Here is a 26,288-nt window from a genome sequence, read left to right as displayed (position 1 = left end):
CTGCATAAGTACTGTACCCAATTGGCTTGTAGCCACACACCACTGAATTTTAACTAAACAATTACATTTAAAAAGCTGAGTACATACCAAACCGTTTAAAGACAAAATTCAACATAATACACTTGTCCTTTTGCAGTATTGTCCTGTCATTTGTTGCCTGTTTTGTATTGTCTCTTTAAAAACGTTTAATGAAGGAAGAAAATGCACATTTGTCCCATTTTAAAAGAAAATGTCAGGAAAATTAACCTCTCTGGTCTTCCAGAGCATTTATGTGGGGAGAACGTAGTGTGCTCTACTGCTGTTGATTCAGCGCTAGCATTTATATAGCACCAAAAATAAAATGTGTTATTCCCCTCCACCTCACCATCTGGAAAGGACTTTAATGATGCATGTGCTGCCTCTCCATCCCTGGATTGTCTTCTGTGTTGCATTGATTTGCAGTTCTTTGGCTTCATGCATTGATTTTTGCACTTTCCCCTCCAGCATCTCTTGACATATTTCCATTTCTGGGCTGGTTTCCCTAAGCTAGCACATTTCATCCACAGTGCCAGCAAAGAACACCTTCCCTTCCAGGGCAATAGGTTCATGTTTTGTTCTTGAGAAGATTGCTATATTTTCCTGCATGAATTTTCTTCCAGAAGATGAAGAAACATGTTCCCTGAGCTAATTCCTTCTCTCCATCCATCCATCCATGCTTTTCTCAGCAAATCCTCTTCTTTTCTGAGGTATATGTATAGGACTTCCACTTGGTTAAACAGACTGATGCATCATTTTCTTTCATAGTGGGCGGCTTGATTAATTTCTCTTGATGTCGCATGGACTGGTGCATTTCCTCGACTGCTGCTTCCCTCTTCATAATACATGCATGAAAGGATCCTTTTTGGGGTGGAGTTGTGCATCTTTAGGATAAAGTAATGTGCTTGATGCTTTCTTCAAACTGCTGCATTTTCGCAGGTTCAGGTGTTCTTCCAGGTAATGCAAGTAGCCAGACCCTTCCTGGATTGTATTTTTTATGCCAATGGAAGTATTTGGTGCATTTTGTACACTTGTCGACATCTCTTTCTTTTTATCTCATGACCGGGTTCCTTTCGATTAGTTAACAAGCACTGGGATGTTTGTTTGGACCAGGACCCAAAGACTGCTTGCTTTTTTTGTTACTTCCCTTACCGGTTTTACCTGCGATGCATCTGATTTTTCTTCTCCTCTTCTTCCCCCCACCCTCTTTTTTCCTGAAGAACCACTGAATGACATCATCCTAAAAGTCAGCCCCGCCCTCAGGTTTCCCCAATTGGTTTCTCGTGTTCCCCTCCCGCCCACTAGCTCCTTCATCCATTGGTTTGGTTTCCTTGCCACTCGGGGTATGGCTTCCCCTCCCAACTCCACGAGTGGGCCGTAACTCAGGGTCTCCCCCGAACTATGCGGGTAGCTCGTTGGGCAGAGTACACGTCAGTCAGGACTTTCTTAAAGGGGCAGGGGCACCGTAGCTTTGCATTGGGCAAAGGGGCGGGATTGTCTCCTCCTTTTGCTCTCTGGATCTGCTTGGGCGGGCTAGAGGGGGGCGCCAGGCGGTGGCCGACCGGCCGGCCGGGAGGGAGGGATGCCGGAGCTGGGGAGTGGATTCTCCTGGGGGGACGGGTTCCATCCCTGAAAGCCGGGAGAGGGGGCTAGGCATCAGCCCCCTCCCCCCCGGCTGTCTCCTGCATCCCTCTTGAATCAGCACCATCACCAGCAGAAGCAGCGCCGCCTCCCCCGCCTGCTGCAAAGGCAGGTAAGAACCGGGCTTGGGAGCTCCCATCTCCACCCTGGAAACCTGCGCTATTCCCCGCTGCTTCCGTCCTCTCTGTCCTTTCTTTGGATGCTTCACCTCCTCTAGGACCGGCTGTTCCCTGGCTGCCGCTGAAACCTCTGCTCCTTCTCCCTTTCGCAGCAGCGCTATCCGAAATCGTCCGGCTCCGCATCTCTGCTTTCCTCCCCCTCCCTTAGCTCGTTTGCCTCAATGTCTCACTGGTTTCCGCATCCCCGGGCTCCCGACAGCTTCCATTGCTCTCCACCCGCGCCGCTTCACTCTCATCCCTCTTGCTTTGCACCTAGAGCACCTGCGTCTTTCCCACGCACTCTGCACTGAGCCTCAGAAAGACCCCCAATATACAGAGGAGATCCCCTAAGCCATAGCATCCATAATCTGTCTTTCCCCCCTCAGCTATCCGGATTCTCCAGCAGGCTCTGGGCATCTCCATTTTTCTGTCCAATCAACCACCAAGGATTCTGAGCCTGTTCCCATGAGATTGCTTCTTGTTTATTCTCCTTTGCTTAACCTGCCCTCCCCCAGCCACGTTGTCTGTTACCCCTTCTATCCTTTTCTGGGTGCCCCCCCCTCCCAAACAGCTCCCAACATCTTTTTCCCTGGAAGCTTCTAAAACCTTAGCACCTAACCCAGCCTCATTTTCCTCTTTACCTCTCTGTCTACCCAGGCCCTCTATTCCTAAAACGGATGCTGACCAGCTTGGACTCAGGGGCCCAAACAGGTCAGTTCCATGAGGCCCTCTATAGGAGGGGGCTTCTGCCGCTGGCAGTCCTTTGAATCGCCATCAGACGTGCCATACATCCCACCCATTTGCCTCATGTCATTAGCTCAGCAAAAGTCCTCTGTCTTTCACAGCGGCCTTTCACTTTCCACATCCCCTTAGATCTACCTGTAGTCTCCAATCCATGAGAAAAGAAGGCTTTTTCAGTTCACCATCTTCTCACTGGCCTTGCCTGTGTTCTGCTCAGTTGTCAACCCCTAAGCTCTTACCTACCTCCATAGAGAACTTTTGGTTTCTACCCTGCAACTGCATTCCCCAATAGCACTCCCCTTTTCTGATGTTATCTTATCTGGGTCTCCAAAGCCTCCCAGATGGAAAGGTATATCCAAGTTTCAGCCTCATACTTATCCACTACTTATACTTTGTCTCCCACTTTAGCCAACATCTCCTTACTTTCCTACCTCCATTTGGCTTCAAGTGCAATACCCACATTTATGCCTTAGGAGTCTCTGTGTCCTTTGCCAAAGGGTCTGCCATCTATTTCAGTTTACACCTTCTTACACATATAATCTCCAAGTCCAAGTGATATTGCACTCGTAGCACATCCCAGGTTTTCATGATGGTCTTACTCCATTATTCCTGTCTATTTCAGCAACTTTTTTCTAAGTACTCCACAATTACCAACACTACTTGTTTTCCAAGATTATATCCATTCAAGATATATAGCCCTAGATGCTCCTGCCTTCTACCCCAGAGCAGGATATATACACCACATTAAACAATTATATGATTTGCTTGGTTGACCTTAGTCTGTTGGATGAATGCAAACATTATAATTTGTAAGCCATGTTTATGATTTGCTGTGTTGCTTGGTGAATGTTATATAAATCAATAACTACTTTTATAATAAACCATGGTTAATTATAGTGTAGTGTGATGTGTGATGTATGATTATTGGGACGCGGTGGCTTAGTGGCTAAGACACTGAGCTTGTTGATCGAAAGGTCGGCAGTTCAGCGGTTTGAATCCCTAGTGCCGCGTAATGGGGTGAGCTCCCATTACTTGTCCCAGCTTCTGCCAACCTAGCAGTTCGAAAGCACGTAAAAAATGCAAGTAGAAAAATAGGGACCACCTTTGGTGGGAAGGTAAGTGTTTCATGCTCCTTTAGCATTTAGTCATGCCGGTCACATGACCATAGAGACGTCTTTGGACAGCGCTGGGGTCTTCAGCTTTGAAAAGAAGATGAGCACCGCCCCCTAGAGTCGGGAACCACTATCATGTATGTGCGAGGGGAACCTTTACCTTTACCTATGATGTGTGAACATAATTTAACTTTTGATTCCACATCCATACTTGTATCTAATTTCTTCTAAAAAATAGCTTCTGTTTCCAGCTCAACATCCACCCACTAGTTCATTTTTCTCTTCTTCTTTTGGCTCTCCATATGTACTGAATCAGATCAATATTTTGGTCATTCATTCATTCATTCATTCATTTTGCCTATTCATGTTTTCATCTCTCAAACATCTGCATTGAATTCTCTTCAGATGTCATTCCCATTTCCCAGATGTCTGCCTGGAAAACCCTTTCTTGCATCCACAAACCAGACAATGGGTTTGTTGGATCAGCTGCTTCTGCTAAGACTCCTTGCTATATATCAGGCTATTGTACCATAATATATAGAAAAAAAGAATATGTCTGATGCTTTGATAGCACAAAATATTATGGGGTCTGTATTAAAACTCAAAATGTCTAGTAGCAGCCAATAGATTACAATCTCTTATCCAAAGCCTACAATTCTTTATATGAAGTTAATAGTTGGAGTGTCTCCTTTTGTGGTCTCAGGGAGTTACATTTTCTATCCTCATTGCATGCCTATTGGAAGAGTTGATGGATTTGCTGTCTGCTTCCTATTTTTGCAGGCAAAGATTTGACAGCCTTCCATAGTTATTTTTGATAAACTCATAAGACCCAAATGAAGATACCGTGTAGTTTAGACACTTGCAGACAGACGCATAAGCAAACTTCATGCATCACCTCTTTTTGGCAACTGTGTTCATAGAAGTTGTTAATAATAAATATTTCTAGGGGAGTTTTTCAGCTCTTCCCATAGAAATGTTTATGTGAATTATAGTTGCAGGGAGGGCATTTTTCCATTTTGCGGGCAGAATACACACATACTGACACAGATTCAAACTTACGTACAACAGTGACATACAACAGTATTGTACAGTAACACAATAATATTGCATAAATGTTTGAATGTGCATCTCTGAACAGAAGAATTATTCCTTTATATACTTGCAAACAGTGAAATGTACATATCCATTTACCAAAATGTTGGAGATGATATGGTAGGGGTAGACCTCTATTATAACATGTATGAGCAGTAGTATTGGAAAATATTTTAAAAATACAGTCAGTATTAGGAGTTCAAAGCTCTTTCCTGTGCATATTTGTCCTGGAATATACATGTTTACAGATGTATGTCCATATTAGGTGTGACATGCATCTTACTAACATGTCCAGATGCATGTAATTGAATGATATTTGGTTCTGAACAATTGGTCATGAAATCAAAATGTTTCTTGCATTTATTTGGAATTACAGCAATGGATAGATTCTCCTATAATAAATATACTACATAAAATAAATTAACTATATAAAATAGTTTTCATGTTTTACTTCTATATCAAAAGTGTAGTTAAACTATGAAGTTCATTGCCATCATCTATGGTTATGGCTTTTAAAGGAGACTTGACAATTTCATGGAGGAGGTTTACACAACTAGTAATCTTCAAGACTGTTATACCACTTCTTAAAGCACCAGAGACATATATTTAAGAATAGCTGTTGGAGACCATGGAATCATGAAGAAGATTGCTTTGTGGTCCTACTTCTGATCTTCTCCAGTCCACTAGCTTAGCCCTTGGGTGGCACACAATATTGAACTAAAATGTGCTCTTGGCCAGACCCACCTGGATTCTTCTGTTGTTATACCTCTGCACTGACCCCTGACTTCGTTGACGTGCTCCAAGACATGCTTCACCAAACTCACAAATAAATATGAAGACTGTTCCTGGGTTTCACAGGTGTTATCTTTGTTCTGCCACATATGGCTATGAATCCAACCTATACTGTGACAGTAAAGATGTTCTGATGGAGACAAATGAAAGTTGGCATTAATGCACAAAATCAGAACACCTCCATTCCTGTCCCAAACTTAGCAGTGCCTTTATAGGCTAAATGTGACTATGATGAAATTGTATATTAAGCTTCAAATATATTGAAGTTTTTCACTCATAATAAACTCATATTATTTTGCTTTTATATTAGATTACCATGGTTTAGGTTGATTTTACTGCTTTCCCCCCTTATAATTCCATAGGAAAAAGTCTCTAGATTTTGCCAGGGTGGGTTGACAAACAAGAAGATGCAGTTACTGAGTGAATGAATACTTTGCAAGAATAATTTTATTAGCTAAGTAATGTTCTCTCTATTTCTTGAATCTTTCTTATAAAGTCACGAGGATTAAAAAATTTGTTGGTTTTGGAATAAAAATGGGTGAGAGATTACCTGAATGTCCCCTTTCATATTTCAAGTATAATTCTAAGTTTTTCAATCTATTGTCATACTAGCATACATTTACTATTGATAATGATTTGGCTTTCAGAACTTTTGTTATCCTCTTTTGCTTATTGTCTGCAAGTCTGAAGAAGGGGGACTATGTGAATCATCTTGCCAGGTCTTCCCCATTGGTTGCAATTGCCACAGTTTTGCGCGTACATTCCTATTGTGGAGTCCTTGGTCCTCTTTGAGCTTGCCAACTGAGCTCAGAGAGCACCAAGGATTCACAATTCAACCCTGAACCACAAATATTCTCTTCTATTGAAAGTTGCTATTTTTAGATTTTTTAAAACCCCACCTTTATTATTTTTATAAATAACTCAAAGCAGTGAACATTCCTGATACCTCTTTCTCCTATTTTCTCCACAACAACCATCCTGTCAGGTGAGTTGGATTGACTTTCTCACCTGGTTGGCTTTCGTGCCTAAAGCAGGATTAGATCTCACAGTCTCTTGGTTCTAACCTGGAGCTTTAACCACTAGACAAAGCTGCCTCTCTTATTACTCTATTTTACTCTATTACACACCCACACAAACATCCATCTTGATTTTGTGGGTATCTATTTATCTATCCATCTATCTATCTATCTATCTATCTAATCATTTTGGTTCTTGTATGCCAAATACATAATGTCCCTGTGATATGTCCTAATGGGCACTGTGGTTTCACCTGCTTGATTGTTTGAAGTAGGCAACTGATGTGTCTCATTTGTAGATTGCTATAGCTGCTTCATGGGTTCTTAATGTTGGATGAGAAGAAGGCGGACTGTATGCAACGAGACTTGGTATGCAACAAGATACTATAAAGTTTCAGTATCCCCAACTTTCTTTGGTGAACTCTTTCCTTGGCTTGTGGTAAAGTACAACCAATGAGACTCACTTTTGATTTGTACTGCTTTCCACTTCTCTTTTGATGGGGTTTGCCCTTGGTTTCCTCTGAGCTCAGCTTCAGTATGATTTATAGTAGGAACTGGCCTTGAATAGCTGAAGTATCCTTTACTAAAACAAATGCATTCCCTTCTGAGTTCTGCCTGTATTTTTTTTTCAGGCAGGTTTGGAAGATCATAAAATAGAATCTTGTTATTTCAAGGAAACCAAATATCTCCAGCAACATGCATCACACCAAAAGAAGATTGGATCCCTAATAACTTTGAAATTTGTTTGATTGGCCAGGAATAGTATCAGGAGCTAAATCTTATAACTCTTTTGGCCAGTTGGAGATAGGCAGATCACCTTTCTCTCACCTGGAGTAGATTTCTGAGCAACAGTGATTTATAGAAAGGGTCTTTAGATCAAGGAAGGGTTGATTATGAATATCTTGCTTGTAATATATGGTATGCATGAGTATTAAATTTTAAGTTATTGGGTATTGAACAAAGATGTGTTGAAGAGAGGTTGATGGAGGGGCAGCAGGATCTGCTAAACTCCATACTATTTATTGTATTGCACTGTATTATCCTTTAATTTTATATGGAGCTCTTTTTTTTGGTCCACTTAAAACCCTAAAGCTGGCTTTGCACAACATACTAGTCTAAGCTAACATTGAGTAGCATAGTTTATGATTCAGCATGCTGTGGGAACCAGGCCATCCATTCAGCCATAGTATTTGGAGGCTGAAAGCTTATAAAACACATAACAGTTGTGTTTTGTTAACCTGGTTTTAGTGTGCTACATGACCCCATCCATTCTGTGACTGAAGGCAGGAGGAATAAATGAAACTGCTAGTCCTCAGAGTCATCCTTGCTCTGTTTATTGCACTATAGTTTATATCTACAGCTCTGTGTATACGTATAAAGCTTTATATTTACAGCTGTGTCCTTCTCTTATTTCCCAGAGCCCCTGTCCCCATTAGCTATCTGACTCCCCGTTCTGCTTTATCATGTCCTACCTACAAGGATAAGGGTTTAACCTGTTCAATGATTCCAGCCAGGATCTACTTTATTCCCTATGGAAATAGCTGCTTAATATTTTTGTCTCCATTATTCTAGAAAAATATTCTGCTTTTATGTGCATGCATACTCTCGTGTCTTTGCAAAAAAGATCACAAAAATATATCCTGTTATGCAGCGCACTCATGTCTTTCTGTCTAACTAAGGCTGTGGGGCTTGGCCTGAAATTACCTAGCTGGTCCAGTTGAAGTAATATTTGAATCAAAAGCTTTTCATGGAAGCAAACAAAACAAAAGGAAAAGATATGAAGACATAATTTCTGCATTAGTTCAGGTATGTTTTGTTTTGTGGAAGACACAGGTTTTGGGAAGGGCCTGAATATGGAGGCTGTTCCAGACATAGAGCTTAGCTTGGCAGAAGGTAAAGAAGCAGGAATATCATAGCAATGGTGCTGGAGAAAATGTGTGAATTGACAAAATGGGAGGTATTGTAAGACAAAGACTCAATTCAACATCAACAGAGATAGCTATTTTTTAGAAGAAGTGCCATGCTTACAATGAATTAGGTTCTCTATCCAGAGTGCCAATGATCCCATAAATAAAAGGAAAAGGAGGATACTGATAACAAGAGGCCATGTGTCCTAATTCACAGAAGACAGTTATCTTTTTCAAGGATTGTTGGTCCTAACCTGGTTCCACATGGAAAGATTTGTACGAAAATAAAAGCCTTGAAGCTGCCATTACTAGCACTTGGATACTTTCCTCAATGGACTTTCTCTTTCCCATGGTGTCAAGATGCCTTGTATGTTTATTTCAATTATACCAATTCTTTTTAGATTGCATTTAGAAGATGTTAGTAATTGAATAGTTTGTTCTATTTTATGATGTGTCTCCTTCCTTTTGTAGGATATAAGCATCAGTCTTCTTGAAGAGAAGATAAAGGGCAGAAATAAAGGAATTTATTGTGTGGCAGAGGAAATGATTTAGGAAGATGTGACAGATGAGAGTTAGTCCTTTCATCTCTCCCCTTATCTTGACTGAGTTCACATAAGCATGTTATATGACTGCAAACATTGGATTTGGAAAACATAGCTATTACTTGTTAATAATTTCTCTGACCCGCCCAATAATTGAAGTTTCTTTGGTTTAATTGTTATGTGCAAGCTCATTCTGAATCCACTTCCTATATTGTAAGGGACTGTGGTAAAGGAAAGTAAGAATATTAAAGTTTATGACACGTAATAAGACAATTGCCTTAACACTCTACCCCAACCTACTTTCTTCCAGAGGAGTTAGATTTCAGTCCCCAAAATGGCCAATCAACTTTTGGAGGCCATCCGGTGCGTATGTGTGTGCGAAAATTATGTTGGATTATTTGCTGGTATAATTCATTATAATCAGAAGTAGACATATTTTATGCTTTAATAACTTCTTTTTGGCTTGTACATTTTACTATAAAAATCCATTGATTAAAAACGGACTAAAAATTAGATTTCAGGAGGAAAATAAAAGGCATAGTGAGGTTTACAGGTAGTCCTTGCTTAGCAACTAGTCACATAGTAACAATTCAAAGTTATAATGGGTCCTAAAAAAGTAGTTCTGAAATTCTGATGGCTGTATATTGCCCTCCTACAATCATAGTCACATGATTGTATTTTGAGTGCGTGGTAATTGGCTCGTATATAGGCCCACACATAATCATGATTTTTGCTGCTTTTTGCTGTTTTCCATTGTTTCCAGTTTCCAGCAAAAAACTCCTATTGAATAAAATAGATTTGTTTAACTATTTCAGTGTTTTTTAATAACTACCAAAAAAATGGTTAAAATCAGACAGTCATATGGTGACCTGCTTAACGACTGCCACAATTTACAACCATAATTCCATGCTCAATTATAGCTGTAAATCAAGGACTACTTGTATTCTATTTTACTACTTTTGTGTGTGAATAGAAACTACATCTAAATTATATAGACTGGGGGATTTGAACACAAGACTCCCTTAATCTTTAGTAGAATTTCAAAAATAACTTAAATAGTACTTTTAGTATCTTTAGTAATATAGGATTAACATAAAACTACATTTTACAGATTTTAATGTATGTTGTTTAATTTTCCATTTTACTTGCTTTTGTTAAACTGCTGATAAGTCAAAAACTTTGCTGATCTACTGCATATCATCCAAATACCTACCAGTAAATCCTGTTCTACCTTCTGTGCATATTTGATCTATGTTACTGGTACTAACACAGAACAGGAATGACAGCTTTCAACCCAAATAATTGGCACAGGATTAAATTGTACAAACCTTTGAATCAACAATATGCCACAGTGCTACACTGTTCTTGGAAACTTCCCTATACCCTCATAGGTGTCTCTTCCGTCTGTATTGAAAATATTGCACCAGAGACCACATGGAGATCCTTGTAATTTTCAGCCATTCCTTTTTCCACGTTCCTTATTTCTACTATTTACTTATAGGTGTGTTCACACAATAGACACTACCCACAATTAACTTGTCCATGATTTATCAGATTTTTATAAGTTTGAATTTACATGGTCCATGGTACATAGAGTCATAAATTAACTAGATGGTTGAATTTGCTGCACATGGTTGATTAAAGTGTGATCAGTGAGTTTATGGTTCTATGAGTTGTATGAACACAGCCTTTACTTTCTACAATAGCTGAAACAATTTTACAATTTCAGGGTTACGTTAACATTTTTGTTCATCTTAGCATTTGAAAGCTTATGAATTATTTTTTATTGTTGTTCTATTTGTAACAGGTATTGCATTTTAATTTTTTAATTTTAAATATACAAAGCCTAGAAATCTGATATGGAGTAAATATTTTAAATAAATAAATAGTAAGATGTAAAATGGTAAAAACTCAATAGAAAAAAACAAATGAGATTAAATTATGTAGCACGTAAATCAGCAAATAATAGCAATCCTCTTAAAAACCCAGCTGAATTTTATAAAAAAGAAGACATATTTCTGGTTCTTTCTTATTAACTAAAAGGTATCAGTCCTCCAATCGAAATAATGTGCAGTGCTTGTTGCAATGTTTTGCAGAATCTAGTATATTAGAATAAATTTAAGATTAAGTACAGGATAAAACCTGTTTGATGGATAATAAGTAAGCATCTTGCACAATATTTATTACTCAGTACAAAATTTACAACTCTATAGTATGCTAAACAAAAAAATTCAATTCCTTGACCATTTTATTTGGCTTTCTAAACTATTATCCTATAGAAAGGCACAATTATTACTATTATAAAACATACATCGTGTTTTGAATATTAAAAAGACCTATATGAATCCTAAGCAATACACCAGTTTAATAGACAGGGAGGGGGTGTTTGGTTTGTTGTTTGTTTTAACCTTACTTTGCTGAACTAAGATATGAATTTAGAGCTGCTGGGCTATATTTCTAGAAGTGAAGGAGTGGCTGTATAACTCCTGGAAATTGGCTAATTTGTGACACACAGAATTGAGGCTATATTGGCTCTAGGACACTTCTCCAATCAATTGCCTCCATCTATTTTAGATTACAAAACCAATCTTCTCCTATGTATTATAGTCAATGGTTAGTAGTGATAAAAATTGCTGTTCAAAGCCATCTGCACAGGACGGAAAGATGGGTCTAGAGATTGACTTGCCCTGAAATGGGGTTGGAAATCAAGGCGGGGGTGAGGCTGGCTGGTTTCTGGCATCTCTAGTTCCCGAACCGGCTGAACTTCATGCCTGCCATGTGATTTTCTGCCTCTCTCCATCTGCCCACAAAGTCATTTCAAGCTCTCTTAACCTTCCATTCTTCTTCTCCATTAGCAGCTCAGTGTTGAAGAGGAACTGATATTTTTACTTGGGAAGTGGTGACAAAAGTGCAGCACTGACTGTGGTAACATCCCTGATCCCATTATTCCCATTTGTAATAAATTAGCAGAAATATGTGTGTTGTCTTGTCTGCTGATTCCAGACCCTGTGGCTGTAAGCTCCTTTTCCATCTCCCCACCCCCCAGCTGTACTTCTAAATTTGAATTTATAGCTGTCTGAGTTCAATTTATCTTGCCACGTCAAATGCTTGAAGCTGTGGTGGGTTTTGGCAACAGGCTTCAAGCCTTCCTTTTTTTAGGGTCCTTAACCCTTCTTCCTATTCCCTAAAATATCCTCTGAGTATCTACTTACCGCTTTAGGATTCTGCTACCTGCATCAGCTCAGACTATCCTAATACCGCCAGGAAATGATCTGAATTTAAGGGGTTTCCTCTAAATTCAGATTGGACAGAAAGGCCCATCTGCCTTTATTATCATATTGTCAGCAAATCCAAGACAATTCTCATGTTAACAGTGAATTATTTGGGAAAATCATTGAATCTTCCATTCAAGAGGTGCTGAGAAGTTCTTGGTGTAAACCAGAGAGGAAATCATATGGCCTGTTTTATTTTGTTCAGTTTCAACTTCCAGTGGTTCTCATTAGCTTGACCAACAGTGAAGAATGCTGGAAATTGTAGGTTATACCATTTGGAGAAGTCCACTTACAGTTCTTATACCTCAACTTGGTCAATGAAATTGTCCCAAATGACAATAATAGCCCATGGTTTTAAGGAATGGCTTCTTCCATTAGTTTCTATTCTGTTAGTCTTTTTAATCAAATAGCCTGCAATTAAACTTGGGATTCTCATTGTGCAAAGTAAATATTCTTATTTTAAACTATTATTCCATCAGTGGCTATCTGAAATCAACATTCTGGTTTGACTCTTTTCCTACAGATTCTCATTTTCCCAAGTGATATTTGATATTTTTTATTTTCTTTTTTCAGAATCTAGAGGTACTCTTCTGTTCCTTCTAGAGGAGCCCTCAGGGCATCCCTCCCCACTTTACTTGGCATGATGATGTGCGAAGTGATGCCAACCATTAATGAGGACAACCGCCGTGGCTCGGCCTACGGGGCTGATGATGCCAATTTCGAGCAACTCATGGTCAACATGTTGAATGAGCGAGAACGGCTACTGGAGACTTTGCGTGACACCCAGGAAAGTTTGGCTACCTCCCAACTCCGCCTGCGTGAATTGGGCCATGAGAAGGAGTCACTTCAGCGTCAGCTCAACATTGCCCTCCCACAGGTCAGGAATGGGGATGTGAGAATAAAAGCTGGAAGGCTACAAGGCCCCTACTGAGTGGTAGGGGTCTCAAAATCTTTGCTGGCTGGAAAAACTGGCATCCAGTGGGCGGGCTGAATATACAGCGTTTCTGAGATTCTTTTATAGCTTTGGCAAAATGTAATTTGGTGCTTGCATTAAGTAATTCATTCAGTTATTAATTTGAAATACTTTATCCTGCTTTTTACTGGATAAGGCTCCTAGAGTGACATAGAAAATTATAATATAATAATAAATAAAAGTATAATAATAATGTGCCATTAGTATAGTCATAAAAACAATGACAATGATGTTTGTCCTTCCTGTCTTTCTCATTGGATAGTGGATTATAATGGCCTTCAAGAGGAGAAACAAGCCTGCTTGGTGATGGAGGGAGAGGAAAGGAGAAGAGAAATAGAGCCCTGTATTTTGCACATTGCTAAGAGAAGGCAATGAGGGCAGTTTACTGCATTGGCTCAGAAGTCTTTGGAGGAAGATAGAATTACTCTGGGCAATTAGTCAGTGGCGACTCCCTCCAAAATATGGTTCAATATTAGGAAAAATCAGATAAATCATAAGTGAAATTAGAGGCCAGAACTTTTCATTTGAGGCAGAAAATCTTCTATTGAATCAGTTGAAATGTAATTTCCAAGAATTATTTCTACACATTGGAATTTCCCACCTTTACAGCTTATTTTGTCATTGATTTCAATGGAAAAAAACAATGAAAATATATTACTTGGATATAAGATATGGTTAGAAGAAGTGGGGTAATGTTTTATGAACATTCTCTCTCCACTACCTTGTAAAGATTTTGTGCTGGCATTTTATTTTCCAGTGCCTCTGCTGATTTCAGTGGAGGGCAGAGAATGGTCTTGTTGAATAGCAAAAGAGGAAAGCAGTTTGTGACTGTTCTCCTCCCTGACACACGAAAATCAGCAGATCTGAGACATTTGTATAATTTAGATTTGGAAAGCCACTATAAGGATTTTATTTTCCTTTTGTTAAGATGTGACCTGTTCTCAGAAACTGACTGAACAAATCCCAGTAGTTTTCTTGGGAAGGTTTTTAAGAAGTGCCATTTGCCATTGCCTCCTTCCTACGCTGAGAGAGAGTGATTGGCCCAAGGTCTCTTAGCAGATTTTGTGCCCAAGACAGGAGTAGAACTCATAGTCTCCCAGTTTCTAACCTGATGCCTTAACCACTACTGGTATCAAACTGCACTCATTGTAAGAGTAGCTAATGACAATTACCTGGTGTCAGAGGAAAAAAGATTGAAAAAAATACTGTAGGTGACAAGTATTTTGTTGTTGTTGTTGTTTATTTGGGGGCTCCAGTTATAAGTGGTAAGAAAGATAAAAATCAGTGTTTGAATTACAGTGATGTCTTTGTTCTATCAGAGGATGTAGTTCAAAACTACAAAAGTGCAAATCTGTTCTCCTTGGGCTAAGTATACTCTATATTCATATTGTACTTTTGTTTAGAGTAAATTTAAGAATATTTAATTTTCGAAAACATCCCTTTGGGTATTCTGTCTGATGACACATATGGGCACATATTGGATTGTGCAAATAAACTGTGCAGCAGCTTTTTTTCTTTTAAAATAATTCATGTATTGATAACTTCTTTTTCATATCTTCTTTTCTTTTGATATCTTCTTTTCCTGTTAAGGACCTACATTGCAGTTCCTAGCAATTAGACAGAACTCTAATACATGAAATTATTTTAGAAGGAAACAGAGGAAATGTAACAGCCAGCAGTTTCAAAGCAGTAAAATTCAGAAAATGCTTCACAAAATAAGAATACTGTGATATTATGCTTTGAAACTAGGGTGCCAGATACTTGAACATGCAAAGGAAAAGACAAGACAATTGGACAAGAGGTTAAAGGTGGGGTTGGGGGTAAGATTAGGAGACACTAATTTCTTTAGTTTCTTTAGAAACAAAAATTACAATGAAACACTTCAAAAAATGTACCTACAATAGGTCTGCAATCTACATCTATAGGATATTACTTTTTCCAGCATAAAAAAGACTAGTTTTTCAGTCACAATTTTGCAACAAATGTTTATTTTCAAGATCACTCTATATTACTGATTCCATATTAATATAGAATAGACAATGATGCACTTTCCAAATTTCATCATAGAAATGTATGGTAAGTCATGTGATCTACAGACTATAGTGATCATAGATTTGAAAGGGCTGGATTGAAGCCAATTGCTGGAATCAGGAAATAAGTAATGTAAATCTAGGCTGTCAAGTCTATCGATGTACCATGGAAACAGACAATTTACAGAGCCATAGTATGAAAAAAATTGAATGACTACTGTAGAATCCTTTTCAGAAGACACTCAAAATTTACCTTGACAATTGATTTTAATGCTGTGGCTGTGGGACAAAAGACCTGAGGACAGAAAATAGAATATGTTCTCCTTTTGCTGAATATCTGGCAGTGGTGGGCTCAGGGCTCCTGCTAGTTCAAGTGAACTGGTATTTCTGACAAATGGCTAGGCCCGCCACCCGCCCTGGTGCTATCATGTCCTATATAATCGCCAGTTTTTCGATGCCACACCCGCTCACATTTTTGCTTCTGGTGCACTGGTTGTTTACAATATGTGATGCCCACCTCTGATATCTGGTAAGTCTACTTGAAACCAACAGCAAAGAAAACTGGCACATTTCTGACAGAAAGTAGTTCCCCACCTATGGCCCCCTGCTTTATATAATGGCTATTTTTAATTGGTTTATAATGAACTAGGAGTATCTCTGATTACTATAATTCATGGTGGATTTATATCTTCTGGCTATAAATACCAATATCTATCCACATACAAATGGAGATGGAGAATGATAGAATTTGAAATTAACAGTTATGGAAGTCTGCAGGCTTCCCATCTCTTGACAAACAGCTAATCCTCAATTTAACAACCACTTATTCAGTGAGTGAGGGTACAATGGCACCAAATGAAGGAACTTACAACCAGTAAGTAACGTAATGAACTTATGTGATCAAAATTCAGGCGCTTGGCAACCTGCCTGAATTTTGCCTTGGCAACCTAAACTGCAGAGGCGCTTCGATTCTCCTCATCGGCCTATGTCCCCCACCCATCCCACATCTGTGCTCCCTGACCTTCAACTTCTTGCTTTTGCTGCTGACCAAAAAGCTTCTGGCCACACAAGCTGTTTTCCCAAGATCACACACGGCAGTTTCCTTGTGAGGAAAGGCCTTGGGAAGATGGCCTCACGTGACAACTGGTTACCTCATGAAGGACTGTGGTGGGATTGCCTCAGCAGCAGCAGGAACACAAAAATGAGCTGGAGCAGAAGAGTGCAGTACAGCAGGGGTCTCAGACTGCATGGAAACAAGGGCCACTGTGGCTGGGACTGGGCTGGGCTTGCTTCCTAGGATTCAGTGACTTTTGTGCCACACTGCTGGGCCAGGCTTGAACTGGGTTTCATGTGGTGCAAAAGGCCTTCCTGGTGTGCTACAACTCTAGTCTTTCCTCATAGTGCAAGAGGGCTTTGTGGTGCACTGTGACTTTGGAGTTGCAAAAAGCTTGTAGCCCCAAAGCCAGAGCATGCCAAGAAACCTCTGAGCCCCAGTATATACTTTCTCCAGCTTTCCTGGGCTTCCACTATACCACGGCACCAGGGGTGGATTCTACTTACCTTTACTACCGGTTCGCAGCGGGGCCGCATGCATGCATTCACTTCATTCTCGCGCGTGCTCTTTTGCACATGCGCAGAAGCATTTTGGTGATGTCGGGGTCAGTGGGCGGGGCCTCCCGCCGGTTTTACTATAGGTTCTATAGAACCGGTGTGAACCGGGGACAACCCACCACTGCACGGCACCCTGTGTGGCTCAGCCCAGGCCTCCCTCATTTATTTATTTATTTATTTATTTTATTGAATTTCTATACCACCCTACTCCCAAAGGACTCAGGGCGGTGCACAGCCATGAAATAAAACACATAGATATACAAAATTTAAAATCGAATAAAATGAATTAAATAAATTTGGCTGAATTAATACCCATAATTCCTCCATGTCCTCTCATTTTCTTTACTTGGGATTCTTGCCTCTTGCTGCTTAATGTCCTGTGGGTCTTTGGATTACATTGGCAATAGGAATGCCTAATTTGCCATAGATAAGCAATGCTGTCATGTGACTATGCAGTTTACAATCACATTGCTTAGCAACGAAATTCTGGTCCCAATTGTGTTGTAAATCGAGCACTACCTGTAAATTTTGATGATATGTGGGAAACTGGATTAAGAGAAAAGAAAAAGGTCAGATCAGAGACAGCACAGCCTGCAACTGGATAGTGGAGGGGCAAGAGGCTCAGATAAGTTTTTGGGGCTGTAAAGGAGATGGCGGGATAAGATATACTTTCATTCTTGCTTTACAATAAAGTAGAATTATCTTGTCTGTTTGTGATTCCTATTTGGTTTACCCCATGAGGTCGACAATAATGGATTGGCATTGATAATAACTTTTATTTACATAATACTGAGAAATAAAAATGTATGCAGATGAAATGGAATTGGTCCGATAGGATTTGAAAAGTGGAAACACAAATATTCTGGATAATTTAATTTATTAAACTTGAATGTTGCCTGATTCTCAACAACAATGATCTATTGCATTTTGCACTCTTCTGCCCTGCCCTCTTTAGTTCTATATCACTTTTGAGGAGAGTTCTGTATGCAGAGAAATGTGATAATCAGGGGATACAACTAAGGCCATTGGTAGTTCTGAGGTCCTTTTAGTCCTACATTTTATTCTCAAGACTAGGAGTTTAGAAAATGTAAATTCATCATTTGGACACAAATTGTTATTCAAACAATGATTCTCTAAATATCTTGCAGATTTAATATTTGTATATATGATGCAAATGTGAGCTTACCCAATTTTAATGCAACTATTCACATTTCTTTTCAAAAATATATTTTTAAGAGATAAGCAGATACTTATTGCTACAACATGGCATTTTGTAATTGTCCAGTCACTATTCCCTGCTGTAGGACTGCTGCCATTTTTTAAATAACATTAAAGATGAAATCATTACAAAGTTTTAAAAAACAAGACTTTGTTAAGATCCTGTATAAGTGAGTATACATTGCCATGTGTATTCTTTTATATAAGGAACAATATTTTGCTGTTTTATGTTCCTTTTTTGTTTTTTGTGCAATTGAGAAGAAAAAGGTGATAAGGGGTGTTATGAAATCATTATTAGTTTAGAATATATATGCATTTTTTTCTGGAATTGTAGCATAAGACTAGGCTGTCTGGTATGGTACCTTAGCTGTCCTCAATCAGTTAAAGGAATTGTGAGAATTAGCACCTAAAACATCTGGATGACACCTGACTGCCTACTATTATCAACATACATTATAATAACATAAATATAGTGATATATTTTACTATTAGCCATAAGGGTCCTGAAAATCTACAAAGCTGCCATTTTGACATGTGGTCCCCAACATCTAAGATGGAAATGAGTGACTTGACTGGAATTTTGAGAATGTCAGGCTGAGCCCCCCCCCCTCTCCTCAATTTCTCCTCACCACCACATGCCTTGCTCCAAATTAAATCCAAACATTCCGGATATGGAAGAGACTTTGGAAGCTTTTGCTAAGAAAAAAAAAACAATGTAAAGATGAAATTCTGGCTGTAGGACTTAAGATTCCTATTTCTGAGCTTTTAAAACATTGGAATAATTATGAAAAGCATAATTTAAAGCACACTATACTATGGTCCTCACGTTTGCTGGGTTTGACTTGTTTGGATAGCAGTTTTTTACTCATAAAAAAAATAAAGCAAAGCATTTCATTGTAACTGTCTTTGGCTGTTGCCTTCAGTTCAAATGCAGAGTTTCATTTTTATATAGTACATTTTTTATATAGTAAAAATAAAATAGTTTTAATATTTAATCAACTTGAATCAATATATGTTCAAAAGGTATCAAAGTGGTCAGGGCCGGATTTAGATGAAAAGAGGCCCTAGGCTATTCCACTTATGAGGCCCTTTCACCTATAGTGAAAGTGTAATTTTAATTTTGCTAACAATTTGAATGTAGGGAATGTAGGCCCCTCTTGATCTTGAGGCCCTAGGCTGAAGCCTAGTTAGCCTATAGGAAAATCCGGCCCTGAAAGTGGTTAAAGAATTGTCAGATCTGCAGTAAGGTTATAATAAAAAAACTTGGAGAAAATGTCATGCATTTATTTAAATTTATGCTGCATTGCATTTAAATAATATTAAATTGGCTTAAAGTAGTTCTAATTTATACAATACACATATCTCTATATAAATTGACATAGATATCCCTGTTGACTAAAACAATAAAAACAGTAAACCTGATAATGTCAATCATTTATACAAAAAGAAATAATTTAATATTAATAATAGCAGGTTAACTGCACTTTATTTCTTACCACTCTCTTTGCATCTTTCCACATGAAAGGTTCTGTGTGATGCTAAATCATGCATGTCAAACTAAATAGGGAAAGGAAATAAAAAAATAATGCAAAATAATCTCTTTGCAGTGGAGAAATGGATTGGTAATAACATGAGTGAAATTCAGCCATAATAAACATTAAATGTCACAGACAATGCAGAATCAATTAACATGTGAGGGGTAAACAGGCAAGCCATGATAAGAAGGGATAAAAGCTAGATTATTTTTTTAAAAGAATTGTTGAATATATGAATTGTATATAAATCAGTATGGAACAAATTACAAAACATCTTGTTTGAACTTTCTTTCTTTCTTTATTCTATCCATAGTTTAAAAACATGCCTTTTTGAAATGAAAAAAATCAGAGTGATATTTGAATTACATAACAAGCAAATTCTGGCTATCTTCAAATGAAACAGATTAATATAAATTCATAGCCAAACAAAAAAAGGAACAACCAGTGATTTAGACTCAGTAGGTTTAACTGGTATAGAGAGTCAGTATTGTTGAATTACTTTGTGATATTAACAGCAGTGTATTAAAGATGTGACAGTCTGATAGGGGTATCTGCAAGGAAGAATTTTTAAAAAGTCAAGATAGCAGCTCCATGATCAACAGAGCAGGGCTTCATTCACACAATTGCAGCTGCCATCTTGATTTTTTTTACCAACTCTGAGGAACTTCTTAGTAATACTTACCTTACTTCAAAAGAGAAGTTTCTGAAGAACAACACTGCACATTAGTGCAAAGATGGAAGCTACTGCGGGAAGCCCCAGAGGATGTCTATATGGCTAAACGGTATAGGCAGTCTTTGAGTTGTGACCAAAATTGAGCCTAGTATTTCTGTTGCTAAGCAAGGTGGATGCTAAGTGAGTTGCACCTGATTTTATAGACTTTCTTGTCACAGCTGTTAAATGAATCATTGGAGTTGCTAAGTGAATCGTGGTCATTAAACTAATCCAGTGGTGAAATTCAAAAATTTCCCCTACCTGTTCTGTGCGTGGCTTGATGGGCATGGCTTAGTAGTCATGTGACTGGCTGGGCATGGCTTGGTCATGTGACTGGCTGGGTGTGGCTTGGTGGTCATGTGACTGGCTGGGCGTGGCTTGGTGGTCATGTGACTGGGAAAACCAACTATCACACTTTACACAAAAATGCAAAAGCAGACTCGCACACAATGCAAAAGCAGCTGGACTTCACACAAAATGGCCCATGCAACAAGCAGGAACCTCACAGAGTCACAGAGAGCTCACAAACCAACTATTACACTTTACACAAAAAAACGGTTCGGGTAATAGGTAGTAAAAAGTGCTACCACTTTTTAAACTTTTTTAAAAAATTTTTTTAAAGCATTTAAAAAGCATTTTTTTTTTAAATGAATGATTGTAAATTAAGGACTACCTGCAGGCAGGCAGAAAGGAACGAGGAAAGGAGGAAAAGAAAAGAAAAGAAAAGAAAGAAAGAGAAAGAGACAAAGAAAGAAAGAAGAAAAAAGAAAGGGAAGGAAGGAAGGAAAGAAAAAGAAAGAAAAAAAGAAAAAAAGAAAAAAGAAAAGAAAGAAAAAGAAAGAAAGAAAGAAAGAAGAACATGAGTACCTCAGTTTGGAGAAACATCATATTTATATTTGTAGTAGAAAACTGATTAATTTGACATAGATCATCTGCAACCTATTACACTACAGAGCTTCCTCACTCAAACACTTTTTAATATTTAAAAATGATGAGCAAAATAAATGAAATAAACATAATAGTAGAACCACAAAATAAACAAGTGAAGATGCTACAGTGCTCTGGGATTGTGGAATTCAAGCAATTAAATATTTGTCACACAACAATTTTTGATAAGAAAGACAATGTCTGATGGACATGGCAGTACCTGGAGGCAGTAAAATAGAAGAGAAAGAGCTGGAGAAGATGGCAAACTACAAAGATGTACAAATAGAAATAGAACCACTATGGCAAAAAAAAACCTTTGTAGCAATAATTGTAATAGGCATCTTGAGTGCAGTCCCCAAACTGGAGTACCTTGAATCCCATTGGCACTGACAAAATCCCCATTAATCAATTACAAAAGACAGCTTTACTTAGAACAGCTTACATCCTGCACTGATACTATTAACATTATCAAACAACATCTGCCTATCCCGTGTCTTTGGGAAAGATTTGATAGGTGGACAAAAATACCAAATCCAGCCTAAACTATAATAATATGCATTTATTAATTCCTTCAGTCACTGAAACAGTTGCAAGTTATGCTTTGTAAAAGAGCAGGTGATCTCTAGGAAGAAAGGATGTGCAAATGAGTACATCAGTATATGAATACTCTGTAAATGACATTTGTCAGTGTATCCAAAGGCATGAGGGGCAGGAGAGAGATTGGACTCTTCATGAAGGGGACAGAAATTCTGTTTTAAACTACAACAGTATGAACAATCAGATCTTAGCACTGCAAGCAAGTAATTACCAAGATGTTAATAGAAAATTCTGGAAACATTGAAGTTAAACATGTCCAAAGAAAATGAATTGTGTGTTCTGTATTAGAACAAATACTTCTTTTCTTCAGTAATGCGTAAAGATGATCCTGTTATATTTAACAACCTGACTACAATGCCAGCATGCTTGTCTTTGGGAAATAGACTAACATTTTGTCTGATGGTTCTTCTATTCTACTGAAACTTCTAAAGGGCTATAATACATTTATTTGAAATAACTAGCTTCTGCAACCTGGTGCCCTCCAAATACATTGAACTACAGCTATTATTTCTAGTTGAGAAGGGAAAGAAACTAAAGACAGCATTCTATTTTACGGTACCTTCATTACATAATAGCCCAGAACAGATCGAACAGAAGACCATGATTAGATCTGACTTTTAAAAAGACTAAGCAGTGACTTAAGAGTAACTCTACTTAATCTTTTCTCTCACTATTGCTGTCTCAAATCTATCTTTGCAGAACTAAACACTACTTACATTTTAGCTTTGCTTGGAAAAAATATGTATAATACAGCTTTGAGTCATTATGCTATGAGCATAGTAGTTTTACTTTATATGAAAGCAAAGAAGACAAAATTTTAGTTTGTTACAATAATACTTGATGAAAAAAACATACATTTTGATACTCCAGTTTGACTTTTCTCTCATTTTTTTGCCTGGGTTGCTTTAATAGATGGATTCACACACTATGCTTAAACCCATGAAAAATGGTTGGGCATATCGTTGAACTCAGCTACTGCAGTTAGAAAACTCAACTGTTGGTATGCAGGATATTGTTAAGTATCATTTTGTATAGAGCCCAGGATTTCAAAACAAAGCAAACACCTTTGTTCATTCTGTTCAACCATCTAATGTTGGATGTACATGCCACTTTCCTTGGACTGCTATATAGGTAATCCTTCAATTACAATCATTCATTTAGTAACTATTCGAAGTTACAACATCACTGAAAAAAGCGACTTTACAACTGATCCTTGTACTTACAATTGTTGAAGCATCTTCATAATCAGGTGATCAAAATTCGGCGCTTGGCAACCAACCTGAATTTTTGACTTTTGCAGCATCCGAGGGTCACATAATCACAATTTCTGATCTGAGATGACTTCTGACAAGCAAAGTCAATGGAAGAAGCCAGATTCACTTAATAACCACATGACTCACTTAATAACTGCAGTGATTCATTGAACAACCATAGCCAGCAAAAAAAAGTAAAATCAGGCACAATTCATTTAACAATGCCTTACTTAGCAATTGAAATTCTGGTCTCAATTCTGGTTGTAAATTGAGTACTATCTGTGAATGTGATCATTAGATTCCTATGCATTTTTGTTTAGACTTTTCTCCATTGTTATGTAGTTCTGCATTATGGAACATTTTGCTTTTTTATTCTTTGTACTCACTTCAGATCTTTGACTTACTCACTGGTCCTATTTTCATTTCCTAGTTAAACTGTAAGTTTATAATCAAGGCCAAGTTGCTTAAACTGAGTTCCAGAGCTGTGTGTACTTCCAGAGTATGACTCTCAAGAGAATTCCAAAAGCTGCCAGCAAATTATAGAACAGGCCAGAAAAATAAAAATAGGATATTTTCTCAATGTTCCAGGAGATCAGTGTATCGTAACATATACAATCAATGCATGAAATGAGAGTCTCTGTTTCCCTTTCAATGCTTCTCTTTACCACGACTCTGTTTTTTCTACTAGGAATTTGCAGCACTTACTAAGGAGTTGAATTTATGTAGGGAACAACTGTCAGAGCGTGAGGAGGAGATCTCAGAACTAAAGGCAGAACGGAACAACACACGGGTAAGATCTACAAAGAATACAAAATGCTGTTTTTCCAATTTTATTTTGAACTCTAGAATTTTCCAAATTCTAGTATATTTATTGGTAATATTAAATGATAGCTTTCTCCAAACTCACTTTCCCCAGACTCACTACTCACTACTACTTTCATATAACTATTATATTTATTGATAAAAAACACTTTTCCTCAAAATGGATTGTTGACATATTCCATTTATTTTATAAGATTACTTTGATTGCTATATTATTGATACAAGCATACAGTATATGATCCTAAACACCACTCTAAATACTGGACTAAAGCCTTGTACACAGTCAAGTTTCCTTTCTCATTATGTTATTTCATTATATATAACTGTGTATATGCGCTGGTAAAATGCTACACAAAAATAATTTTGATGCAGATGTTTGTACAGGCAAAAGGAGATTTTGTAATTATTAATGTCTATTATTTATTTTACTTATTAGTTATTCGTTAAATTTCTCTGTTTCTTTAATTTTCATTAAAAAATTGTCTTCTTGTTTCCTCCCCATTCCTAGTCTCCCATCAGAGTAGAACTTAACTCCTTCTGCTTCCAAAAGCTGTCCCCCCCCCAGTGGAGCTTCCATCAGTATCTGAAAGCAAAACTGCCTTTCTGTCCTTGCTGTTTGAAAATGCCACCATCTTGGCCCTAATTTATCTACTTATGGAAATGGATGTTTGAAAAGAGGGAAGGCTGCAAAACAAATGAACATTTGTGCAGAGTCCTGCAACTCTGATGATTTTGGCATTTGCTATCCTTCCAGTGACTGTCCTATCCCAGGACACAAATACATGAAGGGGTAGTTTTGTTCTTTACTAAATGAGGCTTGTAAACATGTGCTTGCACTATAGAGACAAATTCTCCCCAAAGTTTAGCAAGAGTTCCAAATCAAAAGCTTTCAAGAAATCCAAATGAATGCGGCACGCAGGAGAACAGTCAAGTGGAATCTGAGGTCAGAGCTTGTAGCAGATTTGTCAGCTGGCCAGGTTCAATGTCAGGATTGGGAGGTTCATTAGTCAAGGTGCACAGAGTGGGAGTTAATGGGTAGTAGTTGTCAATGGAAAACTTGTGCTTTTACAGTAGTAGAAGCAATCCGAGTGGGGCTGAGACTCTTTCTGTGCAAGCAGTCTTGCAGACACCTCTTTGCAGCCTGCCAAGGTCTTTTTTGGGTGGGGGAGCAGTAATTCTGTACCCTCATCATCAGAGTGCGATGGCAGTTTGTCTGCTGAGGTTGGCCCACCTCCTTTGCCTTCTCAAACAATCAATCTGACTGGTGGAAGTGGAGCTGGCTGCTTCTCTCACTTTGGGAGCTGACTATGGAGCTGACTGCTTGTTGTGGGTTCCCTCTTCTGACTCTGAGTCTGAATCCACTGTGACAGAATTGTATCTTCCTCAGTCTTTCATCTTCTTCATCTGTCTGCTTCTCCTTAGCTGCTGCTGGAACATCTAGAATGCCTAGTATCACGACACGAGCGTTCCCTTCGCATGACTGTAGTGAAACGACAAGCTCAGTCCCCAGCTGGAGTCTCCAGTGAGGTGGAGGTGCTGAAGGCTCTCAAGTCACTCTTTGAACATCACAAAGCTCTGGATGAGAAGGTGAAAATATTATTGACTGGGCAAACGGGAATGACTAGCTTTTGGAGACAGGGAGCTTTACCTGTACTGTCCTGAATATTTCCTTCATCATCAGCGAGATTATTGCTGGCTAAAATTCATTTAGAAGCCCTCACTATGTGAAGTAGCACATATGGGGTTAATTATTTTGAATTGTTCTCAAGATGCAAAACTGAATTGGCTGAAGAATCAAGCAGAGGCACAAGGCACAAGGCAGAGACAATCAAGCCTAGGACACAAAGGCATAACTATTCCTTTCTTTCTTTTTTTAAAAAAATGCTTATTAAAAAGTTTTACAGTACCGAAGGATAATATTAACTGAAATCAAAAAGAAAAGAGTAGAAAGAAATGTAAATTCAAAATGTGAAAGAAAAAGAAAAAACAGCAGAGGAAAGAAAACAGATAGAAAAAATATGTAAAGAAGTGATTCCCAGTCTTCCTTGCAACCAGTACAAGCAAATTAATATTTCTCCATCTCCTATGAGGTTACATACATAATTCACTTCTTCCCAAATCCCACCTTACCCATTCAGAAATCTAAAAATCATTATAGTTTATATCCAAATGTTGATAAAAGTCCATATAGGATTTCTAGAATTTTATAAAAATAATTCTCATTTTAACTTTGATCAAGTCAACTTTATATTCTGTTCTAACAATGTTAATCTTTAATTCATCAAGTTGCTATTGTGGGATTAAATCTGCATTCAAGCTTTT

General features: G+C 38.1%; 1 protein-coding gene across 23 annotated transcripts in view; it reads left to right on the top strand.

Annotated features, from left to right (window-relative positions):
• The first annotated feature begins 1,387 nt into the window (after positions 1-1,387).
• Positions 1,388-26,288, top strand: part of PPFIA3 (PPFI scaffold protein A3) — a 66,260-nt gene continuing 41,359 nt past the window's right edge. For 14 of the 23 annotated variants that reach the window (XR_015733761.1, XR_015733760.1, XR_015733759.1 and 11 more), the window contains exons 1-4: positions 1,474-1,768; positions 12,862-13,165; positions 23,833-23,934; positions 25,389-25,553. Coding sequence is in view for 18 of the 23 variants with exons in the window: in XM_087891996.1 (XP_087748122.1) it covers positions 12,929-13,165; positions 23,833-23,934; positions 25,389-25,553 (504 nt within the window). In the remaining 5 variants the exon portion in view is untranslated. Of the gene's footprint in view, positions 1,769-2,471; positions 2,526-12,861; positions 13,166-23,832; positions 23,935-25,388; positions 25,554-26,288 lie in introns of all 23 variants that reach the window. The other 9 variants (XM_087892003.1, XM_087891999.1, XM_087891994.1 and 6 more) reach the window with 7 other exon arrangements.

Source organism: Pantherophis guttatus, chromosome 4, assembly GCF_059756535.1.
Source record: "Pantherophis guttatus breed Tessera chromosome 4, ASM5975653v1, whole genome shotgun sequence".
Lineage (NCBI taxonomy): Eukaryota > Metazoa > Chordata > Lepidosauria > Squamata > Colubridae > Pantherophis > Pantherophis guttatus.
This window is presented reverse-complemented; position numbering and strand designations above follow the sequence as displayed.